The sequence below is a fragment of the Callorhinus ursinus genome, unplaced genomic scaffold (assembly GCF_003265705.2).
Source record: "Callorhinus ursinus isolate GAN/ISIS: 27379988/994484 unplaced genomic scaffold, GSC_fseal_2.0 scaffold4, whole genome shotgun sequence".
Classification (NCBI taxonomy): Eukaryota; Metazoa; Chordata; class Mammalia; order Carnivora; family Otariidae; genus Callorhinus; species Callorhinus ursinus.
Window position 1 is genome coordinate 90123832 of NW_027397066.1, and position 19913 is coordinate 90143744.

The window sequence follows — 19913 nt, forward strand, 5'->3', positions numbered from 1 at the left end:
AAATAAATTCAACAATGTAAATAATCAATAATGTAAATGGACTAAGCTCTTCAGACAGTTATTGTCATATTGGATTTTTTTTAAAAAAATCTAGATACATGGTGTTTATAAAGGACACATTTAAAAGATAAAGACATAAAAAGCTTGTAAGTAAATAAATAGGAAAAGATTTGAACAAAGCAGTTAACAAGCTTACTTATTTTAATGGACAACATATTTAGTATACAGAACCCTGCACATGAAACATTTAAAATATACTCAGCACAAAATAAATAAAATAAAATATACTCAGCACAAAGCAAGTGTCAACAAATATTTAAACAATTGTCATCATATAGAGACTATTCTCTTACCACAGTACAATTAAATAAGAAATCTATAACAAAAAGTTAACTAAAAGCAAATATATATTCATTAGGAAAGTAAAAAAGAAACTTCTAAATCAAAAAAGGAAATTATACTGAATATTAAAAAGTATTTCAAATTGAACAATAAATAAAACACCACTTTTATGCCCCTGAGACTTATGGCATGCAGATGAAGCATTATCTAGAGGGAAATTTGTACCTTAAATGCTTACATTAGAAAATAAGAAAAGTTGTAAATCAATGAGTTAAGTAAGCATTTAACTCAAGGAATTAGGAAAAATACAATAGAGAAAAGAAGAGAGAGAGCCAAAGGGAACAACAAAATTAATGAAGTTGAGAGAAAGTAACAAGAGACAATTTGCCTATAAAATAGAAAATCGAAAACACAGTCAAATAGATCTCTTCAAGGTTGATCAAGAAAAAAGAGAGAAGGCATAGATAAACAATATTAGGTATGAAAAAGTGGACATAGTTATAGACAAGCAGAGATAGTAATGAACATATTTACAACTCTCTGGAACTGCAAAGGATTCATATCCAGATACTTAAACAAACTTACAGGTGCTCGGTGCTCAGTGGTGTTCTAAGTGCTGGTGAAACATGAACATATTTAATTCTCGTAACAGTGCTATGAGGCAGGCAGTTATATTCTCAGGTTACATATGAGGAAATTAAGGCAGAGAAAGACTGGGTAATGAAAAAGCAAATAGTTGGGGTGCCTGGGTGGCTCAGTTAAGCATCTGCCTTCAGCTCAGGTCATGATCCCAGGGTCCTGGGATGGAGCCCTGCATTGGGCTCCCTGCTCAGCGGGGAGTCTGCTTCTCCCTCTCCCATTCCCCTTGTTTGTGCACTCTCTCTCTCTCTCTCTCTCTGTCAAATAAATAAATAAAATCTTAAAAAAAAAGAAATCTTATCTTAGAAAAAACAAACAAACAAATAGTTGGAACAATAAAACCAATCCTGGGAAAATCCACTGACACAAACACTCACTGTTGAAATCCAAGGTCAAGACAGGCCACATTAGCCTCTGTCATGCTCCAGGGTTTTTTACATATGAACATTTTCTTATCTTGATCTACAAGTTTTACTTCAACAATTCCTTCTGAAGTGATATTTCCATACTTTATGGAAACACTAAATTGTCCTAAAATTTAAAAAAACCAAAAGAATAAGCAATATTTAAGCATTCACCATTTCTCCTCTTGATGAAAAGCCTTTAAAATAACAAAAGAGATAATTTCAAATTAACATTGAACACCATGAAGGTTTTCATTAAATAATAGTAAGCAATTATTTCATAAGGCAACCCTGTGAAGACTACACTGATATTTATCCTCCATTTTTACACATGAGGTTAAGTTGCTCGCTCCAGTGGGGAAGCCAAGAATCGGAAGCTACCATATTGATCTGACTTCCAAGTCTGTGCTTTTCAGAGTAAGCCAAACCATTAGGATGTAAAAAAGTTTTATGTATTCTCATATATTTAAGGCATTTAATGCGTCAAGAGAACAAAAGTCTGCCGCTGACAAAATAATCTCCATTATTGCTTCCCTTCTTTCCCACAGGCAGTAGGGAGCTCTCTTCTTCCTGTTCCACAATGCTTCAATATCTTCACTCATCATCACACACATATTTAGGCTACTGTGTGCCAGGATATGTCGTGGTACCTTTAAAAATAAAGTTTTGAGTGCCTGGGTGACATTCGGTTGAGCGCCTGACTCTTGGTTTCAGCTCAGGTCCTGATCTCAGGGTTGTGAGATCAAGCCCCAGGTCAGGCTCCTCACTAAGCGTAGACTCTGCTTGACTTTCTCTCCCTCTCCCTCTATTCCTCCCCACTGCATGCTCTCTCTCTCAAATAAATAAATAAATCTTTAAAAAAGAGAATGTTTTGAGTATTTTTTATCAGTTCATGAAATGCCAGTGATAATTGATATCAGAAGATAAGCCTGAGGTTCGCTATCATAGTTAAAATTTCATGAGCTCTTTTTGTGTGCCAAACACTGTGTGAAGACCTTTACATACATCATTTTATTTAATTTTCATGAGGGTCTTGTGAGTTAGGAACTAGTGTTACTCACATTTTACCGATGTGGAAAATGGGGTCTGACAGTCACATAGCTTGTCAATAACCGAGGTGGGGTTGGAGGGGCTTGCCACTAAATCTGACAGTGAAATCCCTAACCTTAACTACTCCACAAATCCATCTATCAGCATCCCAGCCTCCTCACTGCATTAGGAACCTGGATGAAGTGTAGACAAGCTCTTTTGTCTGATGTGCCAAGTTTGCTAGGTTAGAGCATGTCCTAGGTCAGCAGTGGCCCAAGCTCCCCTTAGATCAGGGCCAATGGGGTTGGGACTCCCTAGGGGTAGGGGCTGGTGGGATGGATGCTGGAAGAAATTACTGGAGATGGAGGTCCAGAGGTGCATCAGTATCCATCTCACGTAAAGACTTGTTCACTGGGTTCTGAACCGACTCAATGGCTCTGGGAATAGTTCTGCTATGCAGGTAGAAGTGAGGGCGGGATAATTTTGAAGGCCTGAGCAGCAGAGAATAGCACAGGCACTAAGGGGAAGGACTGGCCTCAGGGCCTTGTGCTGTGGTCTCAAAGGCTGACTATATTCTGGTGACCCTAATTTCTTTAGTTAGCACCACAATTACAATTGAGGGTCTAGGGAGGAATTTTGAACTGTCATCATAACATTTCATAGCAAAATTATTTTCTAATAGAAAGTATGGTAAACAATTTCCTTCTTATATCATAGATTCAACTAGGCTTTTCCTACCTTCAGCTGTGCATGCTCCGCTATTTAAAAATTTTGCTCCTGGACGAAGACATTCAAAACTCTTTTGCTGACAGTAAGTTGGGTAGGTTTTCCCATTAGTTGAACACACTGGGGTACCATTCTTTGGGCACTGATAAGGGAGTTTACAAATACAGGTCCCATCGATGCATTTCTGCCATGGTTGGCAGAAGACTTTCTTGCAGGAGAGATGTGTGTATTTTTCAGTTAAGCACTTTTCTTCTACCAGATCCTTTTGAGGTGTGTTTAATATTGAAGAAAGCTGTAAAACACAAAATAAACACTAACAAACTAAAATCTTCTTTTTGGAGTTAAGTGAAGGAAAGGAACAAAACAGACTCACCTACCCCACAGTACAGATGAGGTGATGCGGTGTGGTGGCTTACGGAATCACAAACCCGACTTCTAGTCCTAGCTTGGGTACTTACAGCTTTATGCCCTTGGGTAAGTTATTTACCCTCAAGAATTGTGTGTTTCCTCATCTGGAAAATGGGGCTAATATCTTCTATTTTGCAAGGCTATTGCAAGGATTAGAAATTATATACATATAATGGTTGACAGGTACTAGGCATGAAATCAATGGGAGCTATTATTATCCTAAAGCCAACATAAAATTCTGCCTTGGAAGAAATCAATGAATCTCATAAGTATATTAAGAAGTAAAAAAAAAAATGGTGCTAAATATAGTCTTGTGGAATGAATTGGTTAATGAAATAGGTTAATTTTATTAATAATGCAAAACCATTTGTTAAACTCCTACAGCATATAAAGTTTCTCTAAGATGAACGTACATGGGCTCTGTCTTCCAAGGGCTTGATATCTAGGCAATAAGACAGAAACATAAGGGGCACCTGGGTGGCTCAGTCGTTAAGTGTCTGCCTTCGGCTCAGGTCATGATCCCAGGGTCCTGGGATTAAGCCCCGCATCAGGCTTCCTGCTTGGCGGGAAGCCTGCTTCTCCCTCTCCCACTCCCCTTGCTTGTGTTCCTTCTCTTGCTAGCTCTCTCTGTCAAAAAAAAATAAATAAAATATTTTGAAAAAAAGATAGAAACATAATAGCTGGGGAACAAGGCAGATTGTGGTAATTGATATAGCAGTGGTACAAATACAACACAGTACTCTTGGAGAACCAGAGTGGAAGAGAGTTAGTCCTTCTAGGGGAATTTAAAAAGGCCTCATGGAGGTGGTAGCATTTGAGCAAGGTGAGGAAGGACAGATGCTAGCAGAGGGCTGGTGCTAGCAAAACACAGGAAGGATGGTGCAGAATGTATTTAGGGAATCATGAGCAGTCCCAACTGGTGGGCATATGGGGTTTTGTATGCTTCAAATGGGGTGGTCATTGGTCAGGAAACTGTAAGAGGCAGCAGGAGTGGAGTATGAGAATGGTTTGGAAAGACACTCAAGCAAGCAAAGCAATAGGAGTGGACAATTTAATCTATGTAGGTTTGAGGGTGGGTCCTAGGTTTTGAGGTTGAGTGATGGTGAAGATGTATAAATGCTATTATGAATTTGGTTGGGACCTGTTGAGTATGAAGTGTCTGAAGGACATGCATCTGGAAATACTTTGTGGAAAAGGGATATCTGGTGTGTTTCTAAAGCTTGGAAGACAGATTATTAGCTCATTTATTAGGTAACTCAATAAATGAATTAGTAAGCACCACTCTGTGCCAGAGAATGGCCTAAGGCTAGGACCAGAGGAATAAAACTCTCTATCCAATCCAAAGAGAGACAGGCAAGCCTGACTGACAATTTTTCTGATAGAGATGGGCTGGGGATGCCATCAGGACAGTGTTCTGGACCCTGGCCTGACTAGGAGGCTCTGGGCACATTTCCAGAAAGAGCTAATCTGGGCTGAGTTCTGAGGGTGCTGAGCAGAAGTCTCTGGCAGAGGAGGTGGTGGGTAGGCACTTTAGGCAGGACTGTAAGAAAGAGAACAGCAGGCTTGACTGAGGCTGGAGAATAGAAAGGGAGGGTGGTGGGTAAGAGAGCAGGTCCTGGGGGGAGCCATTTTAAGCAAGGAAGCAAATATGCATTTGAGGAAGATCTTGGAGATCAGATCAGACAGGCAGGAGGCCAACTAGACCTGCAGGAATCCAGGGGAAATATGTGGAGGGCTGGGAACAGACCAAGTGGGTCAAAAATGAGTTGTGGAAAGCCAGTGCTGGCTCCGTCCCCTAGTTGGCCCATCTGGAGGATGAGCGTCTTGTCCTTTAGTCTCCCCAGCCCCCAGCAACAAGTCTTCCTCTTTTTCTCAGTGTCCTCCAGCTGCAATAATAGACAGTGAGGGCAGAAACAAATTGAACAATCTTTAAATGCTGTTGTGAAAACAAATGAAAACCAGTCAGTTAAGACTATGCAAAAACTTGCCGCAGCTCTGAAAGTCATTCCATTGAATATGCTTTTCAGTAAACTTTACTAAATCGCCACAGATACAAGAAAATTTGACAAACTGGTCATTCACTACACTGGTTTTTGACACACTGATCTTTGAAGAAATCTATGAGTCACATACTTTTCATGGTTGCATGTACCTTTTTTGTGGCACTTTAAGTAGAGTTGAAATTTTTGTAATTATTTAGCTCCTATAGCTTCCACTGAGAAGATTGTAAGTGCCCTGATAGCAGGAAATGTCACCGTTCTACATATCACCTTTATATTGAAAGAGAGACATTCCAATTGGGTGCAAGGAGAAAGCAGCTTGATTTTTTTCAGGCTTTATCCCTTTAAATCCTTTCTGAGGACTCATTTTCTTCTTGGTCTTTGGACAGAAACGTGGGAAAGTGTCATAACTTTCTAGTCGTTCTTGGATTAGAGCAAAAACAAAAAACTAAGACTTTTAGTCCCAGGAACAATTGTAAAACAACAACTACAATATCTAGTTCTCTGTAATCACCAAAACTCTGATTTTCATTTCAGATGAAAGCTTCTTCTCTTTCCCAGCTCAGACTTGCTTTAAGGGCTATGGTAGACCTGATATTCATTGAAGGGTGAAAAAATGCCCAACGAACACAGAACACTGGGGAGAATTTATATTTAAGGAGCTGAAGATGTGCAGCAAGTAAAAGAGAGTTTGCTTCCCTGCCAGAGAGGGGTCCTTTGCTCCACGTGTCTAATGCTGCAGAGAGCTTCAGAGGATGAAGACTGAAAAAGGGCCACTGAATTAGATGAACAAAGATCACTGGGACTCTTCAAAGAAGTAGTCTTAGTTGAATGTTAGAGGCAGAAACCAGGCTTACGTGAGTTGAGGCCAGAATGGGAAGTGAAGAAATGAAAGCAGAAGTACAGGGTAGCCATTTGATTGGCCTCGTGCTTTGACATGGGATACTGAACACAGGCTTTAAAAAAGTCTCTGCTTCCGGGGCACCTGGGTGGCTCAGCTGGTTAAGCATCTGACTCTTGGTTTTGGCTCAGGTTATGATCTCAGAATCGTGAGACTGAGCCCCTCATGGGCCTCTGTGCTCAGTGTGGAGTCTGCTTGAGATTCTCTCTCCTTCTCCCTTTGCCCCTCTTGCTCATGCTCTCTTTCTCTCTCTCAAATAAGTAAATAAATCTGTAAAAAAAAAAAAAAAATCTCTGCTTCCTCTCCAAGGCCCACTAAAGTTAGGGTAAAAGAATTTTTTAAAATAAGGTGTAACCAATACACTCAAAGCGAATGGGGAGATTGTTAGAGGCAGTTAGTTAGGTTCTAACAGGATACCTGGAGGCCAGCAAAGAAGTCAAGGCCAGCTATCAGGAAGTCAGGGGCCTGTCCTGGCAGCACTCCAAAACAAAGCCAAGCCAGATTAAACCAGAAAGGCCCAAGATGGCTGATAAGATGGATGGGTTGGATCAAGGCTTCAGGGCCCTAGGTCTCCGCAGTCCACCTAGCAACGAGATATTTGAGGTGTTATCAAAATTTTGAAAGCTGGAAAGCAGGTGGGCTGGTGGTAATATATTTAGCAGACCAGATGGAACTAAAAGGCCTAATGAGGAAAGACCATAAGAATAAAGCAAATTCACCCCACAGACCCCAGAAAAGTTTAGGAATTAGTACTTTTGAGGGGCGCCCAGGTGGCTCAGTCATTAAGCATCTGCCTTCAGCTCAGGTCATGATTCTAGGGTCCTGGGATCGAGCCCCGCATCGGGCTCCCTGCTCCACGGGAAGGCTGCTTCTCCCTCTCCCACTCCCCCTGCTTGTGCTCCTGCTTTCTCTATCTCTTGCTCTGTCAATAAATAAAGAAAAGAAAAGAAAAGAAAAAGAAAAAGGAATTAGTACTTTTGAAGAAGATGGAGTGACTAAAAATCCAGGCAATTGTTTAAAAGAAATGTTTGTATAAACTTGTTATAAAGGAATCTGATATAAATAGCAGAAGAAAAAAATAGCAGAAAAAAACAGTAATGATTTGAAAGTGGTTGTCTCTGGATGGAGAAAATCAGGGTGAGGATGGGTGTGATAAGGATATTTTATAAGCAGAGGTAATTGGTTCATGATCTTATCTGACTGGTCAGTATCTACGCCCAATAACATATTTACATTAACAATTAAACATTTTTAGTATTACCATGGTTTTAAGCCTCATTTGCCTTTGTAAACTATACACGGATTAATTTGATAAACATAATTAAATGAAAAAGAATAGCAGTGTGCTTTCAGCAGAGAAAAATTAAGTATTAGGCTTTGAAGGAAAATGGTTGGGATAGTAGCATAAAGGGACACAGAATAAAGAGAAACTTTGTTGTTGTTAGGATATAGGAGATTTCATAACCACTATAGGCTAAGATCAGGAATCTAACAGAATAGGAAAGACAAGCTTTAAGAGGAAGGGAGCAGTATTGCTGAAACACAACTGAGAAAGATATAGGAGAAGGTATGATTAGGGAATGGTGCAGAAGTTTGCCTTAGAAATTAAGCAGTTTCCTATTCCTACAACTTTTCATTGTAAGTTAGAATCAATTTTATAATAATATTACATTTTAAATTTCAGGTTGATGGTAATGGCTAACACCAACACAGTGGCTGTTGACAATGGCAGTAATCAAATGAGAGCTAGAAAGTTATCGTGGGGCACTGGATGGGGACAGAAGAGTAAGGTTTATTTATCTGCTATGTAAAACATGATGACAGCCAGCTTTAATGCTGAGGGGACTGGGTAAATTACATGTGTCTATGGGTCCTCAATGCCTAGAGTAGTGGGTGGATGATGTCTAAAGATATTATTAAAGGGGTTTATAAATGTATTTGTATACCAGTCTTTGCCTGAAACAGATTATAAATTACACCTCATACGGTTATGTGAACTCATCTTTCCAATGTATGTAGATGCTATTAAGATTACTAAGCAAAATTATTTAAATCATCATTGAAATTATAGACTTTGTCCCTTCCTTCCCTTCCACAATAACAGATACTAAAAGAACAATTACTATTATGTATGTGGTTGATGATATAGGATGGGGTGATGGATCAAAACATTTTTTAGTGTTTATCTTTGTGGTAAACATTAATACTGTTTACTAAAATCTTATTTAACTCTACTTCTGGGCAAATGGGAAGATTGCATTCCTTTCTGAGGTTGGACATGGTGGTGACTTGTTTTGGCCAATGAAATGTAAGCTGAAGGAACATGTAATGCTCGATGACCTGTCCTGACATGGTGATCATGGAGACATGTATTGCAGAGACAACATAGGACCAAAGCAGCCCACAATGCTGGGCCAACACATGGAGGACAGGTTCCCTAGAGAGTCACCCAGACCCACAGTGGACTTTGCATGAGTAAAAACTAACTTCTGTAGTGTGAAGCCACTGAGATTTTGGAATTGGCTCTGACTGCTGCATAACCTAGCCAATACTGTGTAACATAGGCTAGGTATCTAGATATACATAGCTATCTATATCTAGATAGTCCTCATAATCCCAAACCTTGAGAACCACTTATCTAGAAAGTATGGGACCTAAATCATTCTGTGTATGAGCTATGTGTGAATTGATTGAAGCATGCTAAAGTAGTTTGTTTTTTTTTTCCTCATTTTTATTTAGCCTGGAGTAATGAGCTATAAAAGACCTACCAAATACATGGATCAGGTATTCCCAATTATGGCCCTAGACCATCTGCATCAAAACCACTTAAGGTGAATCATCTTGTAAATGCAGATTCTTGAACTCAAACAATAGATCTTCTGAATCAGAATCTCTAGGGAAAGACCTTGAAATTTGTAGCTTAAACAAGTTCCATAAGGATTCTTATGCTCCCAAGGACTGACAACCACTTCTGTTGACCAATAACTTCTAAAGTGGGTTACATATAACCTGCGAGTGTGAAGATAATCAGGTGGGTAAAATAACAGAAATTATATTAATTTGTTTGTTTTATTAAAAAAGTAGGAAGAAATTAATCCCTACTAATAATCAAGTATGGATTGGCATGTGTGCCTGCACTCATAACATATTAATTCAATATTTACTGAGTGCCTACTATGTGCCAGGCACTGTTCTAGGTCCTGGGGATACAAGAGTGAACTGCACAAAGTCATAGAGCTTACATTTCTAGTAGAAGACAGACAAAAATGAATAGAGAATAAATACATAGTATAACATAAGGTGACAAATGCTATGCAGGGTAAGAGGGATAGATACTGGGGAGTGTGAGGGGGAGGAATTCTATTTTGTATAGAATTGTCAGGGAAGACTTTGGGGGAAGTTTTCCTTGGAGCAGAGATATGAAGGTGAGTGAGCAAGCCAGGCAGGTATCTAGATGTGAGGTGTCATGGTCAGAAGAATTAGCCAAATCTGTAGGGGAGAAGCATATGTGATGTGCTCTTGGTCTAGAGAGCAGGTGTGGCTGGAGGGGAGTAAGAGGCTGGAAGAGAACAGGAGGAGATGAGGTCAGAGAACTGGAGGGATGGGTGATCAATCATATAGGACCTTGTAAGTTACTGTAAAGACCAGCTTATTCTCTGAATGAAATATAAAGCCACTGGAGGGTGTGAGCCCTCCAATATTTAGAAGTTGGGCAGATGATAAAGAATTTGTAAAAGAAATAAGAACATGTGGTCAGTGAAGTAAAAGACAAATAAGTAGAAAATTGTGCACAGAGGCAAAAAGAAGGAAGGAGTGACCAGCAGCTGCATCTAATGCTTCTTTAGTTAAATGGTGATCTTGAGAAATGTAATTTTGGTGGAATGGTAGGAACTCAAACCTGGCTGGGCTCAAGAAATAATGGAAAAAGAGAAACTGGGCACAGCAAATTTTTGAGAGTTTAGATGTAAAGGGAAACAGAGAAATGGGGTTGATAATTGGAAGGGGATATTGAGTCAAGAGAGGGTTTCGTTTTAAGATGGAGGATCATATACACATGGTGGATTAAGGAATATTACAGATTAAACGGTTTAGTTTTAGCTAAAATAATCTTCACAAGTGGGTAAGTGGCTTAAATATTCATAGTGTGAAATGAATGCTGGATTGAAAATAATGCCCAAGTGCAACACCAATGGAAAAGCAAATGGCAGAATCTACACTTCTAACCCTAGTAGAAGATGTTCATCAGCCACATCATGGGGTTAAAAACATGAAAAGTTAATTAGATATGACAAGAAGTCAGCCCTGTCCCCCCAATTAGTAGTATTAAAATGAGTACTTGAAATAAAGATTTATATCTAATATCATTAATGATGAACCTCTCCCTATGTGTTTATTGTGTGTTGCTCTTTCTGAAGTATCTTTTGCAGCTAATATGCCATTAAATCAAATGAAAAATTTTAAAAATAATGAAGTGTGTTTAATGACATTATTCCATTAAAACTGATGAAAATTATTAAAATATTATTTATGTGCTTAAAATTGTATTTGTCTTTTAAGGTGCATTATTTATACAGCTGTGTATTTATTATTAGAATCACATGTTCAAAAATTTTTAGCAATTATGACTATAGTCTACTCATCTACAAAACATGACTCAACTCCTTTAGTTACTGTTGCTTTTTTGTGTATTTGGATTTGTTTGTGCTTTGTTTTGTTTTGGCCCTTTCCTTGGTATTTGCAATAATGTAGCAATTATTTAGATGTTAATTTTGTCTTTTTATTCTAAGCATGACTACAATGACAAAATTTTAGATAGATGGTTGGTAATTAGAAAATAAGAAATAAACAATCTCCTATTCACCCCAGTATACAGCTGTATAAATTTACCTGTGTCATCTTTGTCCATTTTCTTTGTTCTTCATCTGTATCCTATAAACAAAGGAAAAAGAAAGATCAACTATGACCAAAGCACAGAAAAGGCCTCCACTGCCCCCTTCTACTGCTAAGTAGCAGTGTGATCTTGGGTAAATGACTTTCTGATTCTGTTCTTCTGTAAAATGTGGAAAATAAAAATATTCTCACGGAGCTGTTCTAAGGATCAAATGCAAAATACATGGGAAAACACAAATAAACATTTAAGACCCTATAGAAATGCAAATATGATAGTAACTGTGGTGGATTGCAAGTGGCCCCAGTTCCATCTTCCCTGTGTTCCAGTCCTTTGCTGTGCTTCTCACTGGGGGCAGGGTGTATTTTCTTAACTCCAGACTCTGGGTCTGGCCATGTGACTTGCTTTAATTAACAGGAGGTCAGCAGATGTGACACAGGAGATTGGAAAGTATCTGTCCAATTGGGTTTGTCCTTTTCCTTCTCTGCCAGAGCTATGAGAAGAACATGGCCAGGCTAGCAAAGAAGAACCACTCTAGCTGAGCCCAGCTTAGATCAGCTGATCACCAGCCAACCTGCAGACTAGTATACTACATAAAGTCTTATTCCACTGAGATTTTATAGTGATTTTATTTTTATGGCATTAACTGACTGGTACAATCATCACTTCCCTGGAAAACACTGAGGGGAAAAATGGAAAAGATTGAAAAAGAGTAAACAATATAGTATTTGGTCTGTCTTCCAGAAGTGAATAAACAGCTCATATCCTAAAGTTAAGAACCATATGAGAAGTCTTTCCATTGGAAGAGTTTTAGGCCCTCTGTGGCCTCAGTTTCTTCTCATCCTGGTCTTCGTTAGCAATTTTTTTCAATTTTTTCCTCTCCTTGGATCTGTCTATCTTGTATTATACGGTTTCTGATATAAATCATGCTCTGATACCCCAGCAACCAGATACTTAACCAGCAGCCATTCTATCCAGATAAAAAAGTAATGTTTCTTTACTAATACATAATGATGAATTGTTTTAATTCACATAAATTATTTGAATTTTGTTTTATTTTTTAAATAACTACCCCATTTGTCCCAGGACCAGTATGTTGTTGCTGGAAATGGTAGGAAAATGGTTGTATGGTATGTTCAGGTAGGGTGGGCACTTATATCTTGTTCTTAAAAAATTGGGAATATTACTTTCCATTATTTTTGCCTCAGAGATTTAAAAAAAAATCATTGGCCTAGTTTATTGGTCTTGTTTTTTATTATGAAGGTAAGATGGCTGAAATTTTGTTGTTTTCATTTTAATTAATTTTTTAAAAATAGGAAACACAAAGGAATATTATAAACAGGTGCCTATAAAACATATATTTCCTTTTTTTCTTCTCCATTCAACCTACCCAGGCCAACCTCAGAGTCAGCCATTTAATATTTCATTGTCAATCTTTCCAGAGATCATCATTGTACATGAGCCTATATTTTATTTTCTAACTCTGCCCACCCCTACACCAGTGTAATTTGTCACCAGTGGCCCTTTCCAATGTTTTGTCATTATAACCAATGTTATAGTGAATCTTTTTATATAATACACATCATTTCCCACATATAATAAATACATGTCAGTACTTATCTGAAATTGTGAAATTGCTGAATAAAAAAATTAGCAGTTTTAACTTTGAAAGATACTGCCTAATTTCTCTCTATAGAGGTTGTTTTTGTTTGCATTCACATCAATATATGGCAGTGCCTATTTTCCATAATCTTGACCACAGAACATAATACCTCAGTAAATGTTTTTATCTTTGCCAATTTGATATATAAAAATGTTATCTGAGTACAGTTTTATTTGCAATTTTCCCCAATGAGTGAGGCTGAACATCTCTCTACATGCTCAAACTTTAAGATTTTTATTTCTCTCCTTGCACTAACCGTATCTTTTTCTGATGTATACTGGATTGTTGTCTCGTTTTTTTGTTTGTTTGTTTGGCTTTTTTGTTTTGTTTCGTTTTGTTTGTAGGAACTCCATATGTTAAAGAACCCAGCACTTTGGAATATGAGTTGCAAAAAATTGTTCATCTATTGACTAATGGCAAGCCTAGTGTATTTGACACACAAAACAGATACTTTTTTTAAAAAAAGATTTTATTTTAGAGAGAGCGAGAGTGCAAGCAAGGGGAGGAGGGAGAGAGAGAGAGAGAATATCAAGCCAACTCTGCATGAGCATGAGCATGGGGCCCAATGCCAGGCTCAATCTCACTACCCTGGGATCATGACACGAGTGGAAACCAAGAGTCCGACGCTCAACCAACTGAGTCACCCAGGTGCACCCAGAACAGATACTTTGAAAACATTACCCCACACAACAAAATTATTTTTAATAGAAACCATGAAAGAAATGAACAATAAATTATGCAGAAAAATGAAAACAGCAGACGTTTTCTTTCATTGAAATTCATATATATATAAAACCATGTTTATAAAAAATAAGAATAAAAAATACAATACAGTACAAATAAGGAAAAAACATATTTTTAACTATATAAATGTATTTAATGAAAAAGGAAAAGAATATACCTATATACAGGTCTGTTATAGTAATGAATAATAATACTGCAGGTTTTAAAAAATATTTTATTTATTTATTTATTTGAGAGAGAGTGAGAGAGCACAAGCAGGAGGTGGGTGGGGGGGAACAGCAGAGGGAGAGAGAGTAGCAGACTTCCCACTGAGCAGGAATCCTAACACGGAGCTCAATCCTAGGACCCTGAGATCATGACCTGGGCTGAAGGCAGATGCTTAACCGACTAAGCCAACCAGGTGTCCCAATAATATTGCAGTTTAAGAACAATTAAATACACTGATAAAAAAGAATAAATTTCATTTTAAAGATATTATTCAAATTTGGTAAAATGTGTCCTGTATGTACTATTGTTTGCACTTGGCACACCTTCTGGTCTGCACTGTTTTACTATTTTATATTTTAAAAAACAAAAATTCCAAATGGCCATTAGAATGAAAAAACTGAAAACTCAACTTGTTTCTTCACCCCTTCATCCTTACAATTCACTGTGACAACACTGTTTATTTTGAATCTATTTACATTCAGAAAAATGTGATAACACAGAATTTGGAGACAAGAGCTGTACCTAAAATGAGCTTGAACAATTCCAGTGCATAATGTATGTGTGACTGCCTCTATCAGGGTTGAACTGAGAGTTGACTGAATTAACTTAAACTTATAACACAATGTCTACTAAAGGATACATTAAAAAAAAATGCCCATTTGAAGTTTACATCTGTATTTTAAAAACTCAATCTCATTAATCCCAGCAATTGTTAACTGTACTGTTTAATACAAGAGCCACTAGCCAAATGTGGCTATCTAAATTAAAATTAGTTAAAATTAAATTAAATAGGAATTCTTCTGCGTCCAGTCAAGATTGAATAATAGGGACCAGATTTACCTTTCAGCCTAAAACAACCAAGAAATGGACGAAATATAGAAAGCAATGATTTTCAAGATACTGGACATCAGGCAAAGAAGGGTAATGATCCCTGAGAGTTGAGAAGTAAATGAAGAAGCCGTATAATTGATTGCCTTAAGAGAGTTCCAAGACTGTGGTGCAGAGACGGAACTTGAGCTGAACCTAAGGGACTCCCTGAGCTGAGGAGACAGATCTGAGAGTCTGAGGAGACCAAAGCAGCTATTGTTCACAGAATCGAGTACTGGAAAGAAGTGAGTGGAATAGAAAGAGAACTTTGGAACTCCTTAGCATATCCCCTCTGAGTGTTCAGCGAGTATTCATCAGCAATAATGGGTGTGAAGAAACTACCGCAGACTGGGGAAAGAACTACCCAAAAAGAATTCTAAGTGACAGGGCCCACATTCAAACAGGGCCATGAATACTGCTTGTTCTCATCACTTGTGATTCATAGGGCATTTTAAGTGTACACAGAAGGATCTTGCCTCATAGTGTGGAATAATTAGTCCTAGACTGAGTACTATTCTGGTCCTATGTAAGAATGCTTAAAGGTAAGACCTGAAAGGATCAAACTGTTTTCAGTAACTTAATTACATCTCAGAACAAAGTTCAAGAATATTTATAGGGATACAAAAATACTCAGCATCCAGCAGCATAAAATTAATATTATCTGCCATGCAATAAAGAATACTAGACCTGCAAAGAGGCAGCAAATATGACTCCTAATAAGAAAAATCAATCAACTGAAATTCACCCAGAACACTAGCATAGATGTTAGAATTAGCAGGCAAGGATATTCAAGTATTTATTATGACTGTAGAAACATGAAAAATGTATGAGATCCAAATTAAACTTCTAGCGTTGTAAATTACAGTATTTGAGATAAAAACAATATGCTGGGTGGGACTAATGACAGGTAGGACTTGGCAGAAGAAAAGTTTAAAAAACCTAAATATTTATCAAACAATGTATAAGTGAGCTGTGGAACAAGTTCAAGTGGCATGGTATGTGTGTAACTGGAGTTCCAAAGGAGAAGTGAGTGAGAGGGGAACAAAAAATGTATTCGAAGTAATAGTGGCTGACACTTTTCTAAATTTGATGAAAAATATAAATCCACAGTTCCAACAAGCTGAAAAAAACCCAAGCAGAAGAAGCATGAAGGAAACTCCATGAAGGCATATCATACTCAAATTGTCAAATACCTGTGATAAAGAGAAAATCTTCAAAAGAGACAAAAAAAAAAAAAAGAGAGACACATTATGGGCAAAGGAACAAAGGTAAGTGTGACAGCAGAAGTCTCATCACTAATGCAAGTAAGAAGACAGTGGAGTAGCAGTTAAAAAATACTGGGGTGGGGGAACCCTGTTGACTTATACTTCTATACCTAACAAAAATATCATTAAAAGTTTAAGGCAATGCTGGCCTCATAAAATGAGTTTGGAAGTTTTCCTTCCATTTATTTCTATTTTCTGGAACAGTTTCAGAAGAATAGGTATTAATTCTTCTTTAAATGTTTGGTAGAATTCCCCTGGGAAGCCATCTGGCCTTGGGCTCTTGTTTGTTGGGAGATTTTTGATGACTGCTTCAATTTCCTTAGCGGTTATAGGTCTGTTCAGGTTTTCTATTTCTTCCTGATTCAGTTTTGGTAGTTTATACATCTCTAGGAATGCATCCATTTCTTCCAGATTATCTAACTTGCTGGCATATAGTTGCTCATAATATGTTCTTATAATTGTATTTCTTTGGTGTTGGTTGTGATCTCTCCTCTTTCATTCATGATTTTATTTATTTGCGTCATTTCTCTTTTCTTTTTGATAAGTCTGGCCAGGGGTTTATCAATCTTATTAATTCTTTCAAAGAACCAGCTCCTAGTTTCGTTGATCTGTTCTACTGTTCTTTTGGTTTCTATTTCATTGATTTCTGTTCTGACCTTTATTCTTTCTCTTCTCCTGCTGGGTTTAGGCTTTACTTGCTGTTTTTTCTCTAGCTCCTTTCAGTGTAGGGTTATTTGAGACCTTTCTTGTTTCTTGAAGAAGGCTTGTATTGCTATATATTTTCCTCTTAGGACTACTTTTGCTGCATCCCAAAGATTTTGAACAGTTGTGTTTTCATTTTCATTGGTTTCCATGAATTTTTTAAATTCTTCTTTAATTTCCTGGTTGACCCCTTCATTCTTTAGTAGGATGCTCTTTAGCCTCCATGTATTTGAGTTCTTTCTGACTTTCCTCTTGTGATTGAGTTCTAGTTCAAAGCATTGTGGTCTGAAAATATGTAAGGCATGATCCCAATTTTTTGGTACCAGTTGAGACCTGATTTATGACCTAGGATGTGATGTATTCTGGAGAATGTTCCATGAGCACTAGAGAAGAATGTGTATTCTGTTGCTTTCGGATGGAATGTTCTGAATATATCCATGAAGTCCATTTGCTCCAGTGTGTCATTTAAAGTTTTTATTTCCTTGTTGATCTTTTGCTTAGATGATCTGTCCATTTCAGTCAGGCGGGTGTTAAAGTCCCCTACTATTATTGTATTGCTGTTGATGTGTTTCTTTGATTTTGTTATTAATTGGTTTATATAATTGGCTGCTCAGGAGGGGGGTGGGGGGATGGGTTAGCCTGGTGATGAGTATTAAAGAGGGCATGTATTGAATGGAGCACTGGGTGTTATATGCAAACAATGAATCATGGAACACTACATCAAAAACTAATGATGTAATCTATGGTGATTAACATAACATAGTAAAATAAAATTAAAAAAAGTTTAAGGCAAATAACAACCTCTTTAGACACAAAAGCTGAAAAATTAATCACCAGTATATCTGCCTTACAAGAAAACTTAAAAAAAAAAAAGTCCTTTAAGCAGAAGGAAAATTATGCTGGATGGAAATCTGGACCTACCCAAAGGAATGACGAATACTGGAAATCTATGGGAATACTTGATATGAGGGGGAGGTCAGTGAAAACAGTAGCTTTTATCTCTGCTTTGCACCTTTTCTTGTGGTATCTCTGACTTTGTTATCAGAGTAATATTGGATGCATAAAATGAATTAGGAAGTATTCACTCCTTTTCCTTTTTGAGGGAAGAGTTTGAGAAGAATTAGTATTAATTCTTCTTTCAATGTTTGGTAGAATTTATCAATGAAGCCATCTGATACTGGACATTTCCTTGATGAAAAATTTTTTTAAATTACTGATTCAACTCTTGTTATATGTCTGTTCAGATTTACTATTTCTTTTTGATTCAGTTTTGGTAATGTGTGTGTTTGTAGGAATTGTCCACTCATCTAGGTTATCTAATTTGTTGGCATATAATTGTTCATAGAACTCTTTTTATCATTCTTTTGATTTCTGTAAGGTCAGCAATAATGTTCTCACTTTCTGATTTTATTTGCATCTTTTTTTTAACAGTCTAGCTAAGGTTTGTCAATTTAGTTGATCTTTTCAAAGAACCAACTTTTAGTTTAATTGATTCTATTTTCGTACTATTTATTTTTTCCATCTACATTCTTTTTTTCTCCTTCTTCACCATCTTCCTCTTTTTTTTTTTTTTTTTGGAGGCTAAACAACATGCTACTAAACAACCAATGGATCAGTGAAGAAATCAAAGGAAATAAAAAAATACATGGAGACAAATGAAAATGAAGACATAATGGTCCAAAATCTTTGGGATATAGCAAAAACAGTTCTAAGAGGGAAATGTATAGCAATGCCGACCTACCTCAAGAAACAAGAAAAAATCTCAAACAATCTGATCTTACACCTAAAGGAACTAGAAAAAGAACAAACAAAGCCCAAAGTTGGTGGAAGGAAGGAAATAATAAAGATCAGAGCAGAAATAAATGAAATAGAGACTAAAAAAATAGAGAAGTTCAATAAAACCAACAGTTGGTTCTTTGAAAAGATAAACAAAATTGATAAACCTTTCACCAGACTCATCAAGAAAAATGGAGGACTCAAATAAATAAAATCATAAATGAAACAGAAATAATTACCAACATAGAAATACAAAGCATTTGACAAAATTCAGTATCTGTTCGTGATAAAAACTCCCCATTCTAATCTTTATTATTTCCTAGCTTTGGATTTAGCTTGTTCTTCTTTTTCTGGTTCTTGTAAGGTTTAAGGTTAGGTTTTTTATTAAGGATCTTTGTTCTTTTTTCATGTAGGCATCTACTGCTATAAATGTCTCTGTGAGAACTGCTTTTGCCACATCTCATATGTTTTGGTATGTTGTATTTTTGCTTTCATTCATTTCTAAGTATTTTCTAATTTACTCTGTGATTTCTTTGACCACTGGTTATTTAAGAGTATATTGTTTCATTTCCACATATTTGTGAATTTTCCAGTTTTCCTTCTGTTACTGATTTCTAGCTTTATTCCATTATCTTTAGAGGAACTATTTCATATGACTTCAATATTTTAAAATTTTTGGAGACATGTTCTGTGGCCTTACTTGTGGCCTTTGCTGGAGAATGCTCTATGGGCACTTGAAAAAAAATGTGTATTCTGCTTCTGTTAGGTGTAGTGCTCTATATGTCTCGTTAAGTCTGGTTGATTTATAGTGCTATTAAAATCCTCTATTTTCTTATTAATCTTCTGTCTAGATTTTCTATCCATTATGGAAAGTGGGATATAGAAGTCTCCAACTATTATCATAGAATTCTATTCTTCCTTTCAATTATGTCATTGTCTCATGTATTTTGAGCTCTACTGTTTGGTGTGTATATGTTTAAAATAAAATATTTTAAATGAATTCTTTTGTCAATATCTAATGTTCTTTGTTTCTCATAACAAGACAAAATTAAGGTTAATTTTGTCTGATATTAATGCTGCCACTTCCAGTTCCCTTTTGGTTACTATTTCATGGAATACTGTTTTCCATCCTTTCACTTTCAATCTATTTGTCTTTGGATCTAATGTGAGTCACTTGTAGACAGCATATAGTTGGACCATGGTTAGTTTTTAAAAAAATAAATTCTGCCAATCTTTGCCTGTCACTGGAGAATTTAACCCACTTACATTTAAGTTGTTTATAAGGAAGGTCTTACTTTTGCCATTTTGCAATTTGTTCTCTGTATGTATTATAATTTTGTTCTTTATTTTTT

The 19913-nt window shown here is 36.9% G+C and overlaps 1 protein-coding gene across 1 annotated transcript in view; it reads right to left on the reverse strand.

The window, feature by feature from the left end:
• CFI (complement factor I) overlaps positions 1 to 19913 on the reverse strand; it is a 66209-nt gene that overhangs the window by 33252 nt on the left and 13044 nt on the right. Inside the window, exons 2-4 of the mRNA XM_025873707.2 lie at positions 11337 to 11378; positions 3153 to 3432; positions 1359 to 1512 (exon numbers count right to left, since the gene is read on the reverse strand). Coding sequence (XP_025729492.1) covers positions 1359 to 1512; positions 3153 to 3432; positions 11337 to 11378 — 476 coding nt within the window. The remainder of the gene's footprint in view (positions 1 to 1358; positions 1513 to 3152; positions 3433 to 11336; positions 11379 to 19913) is intronic.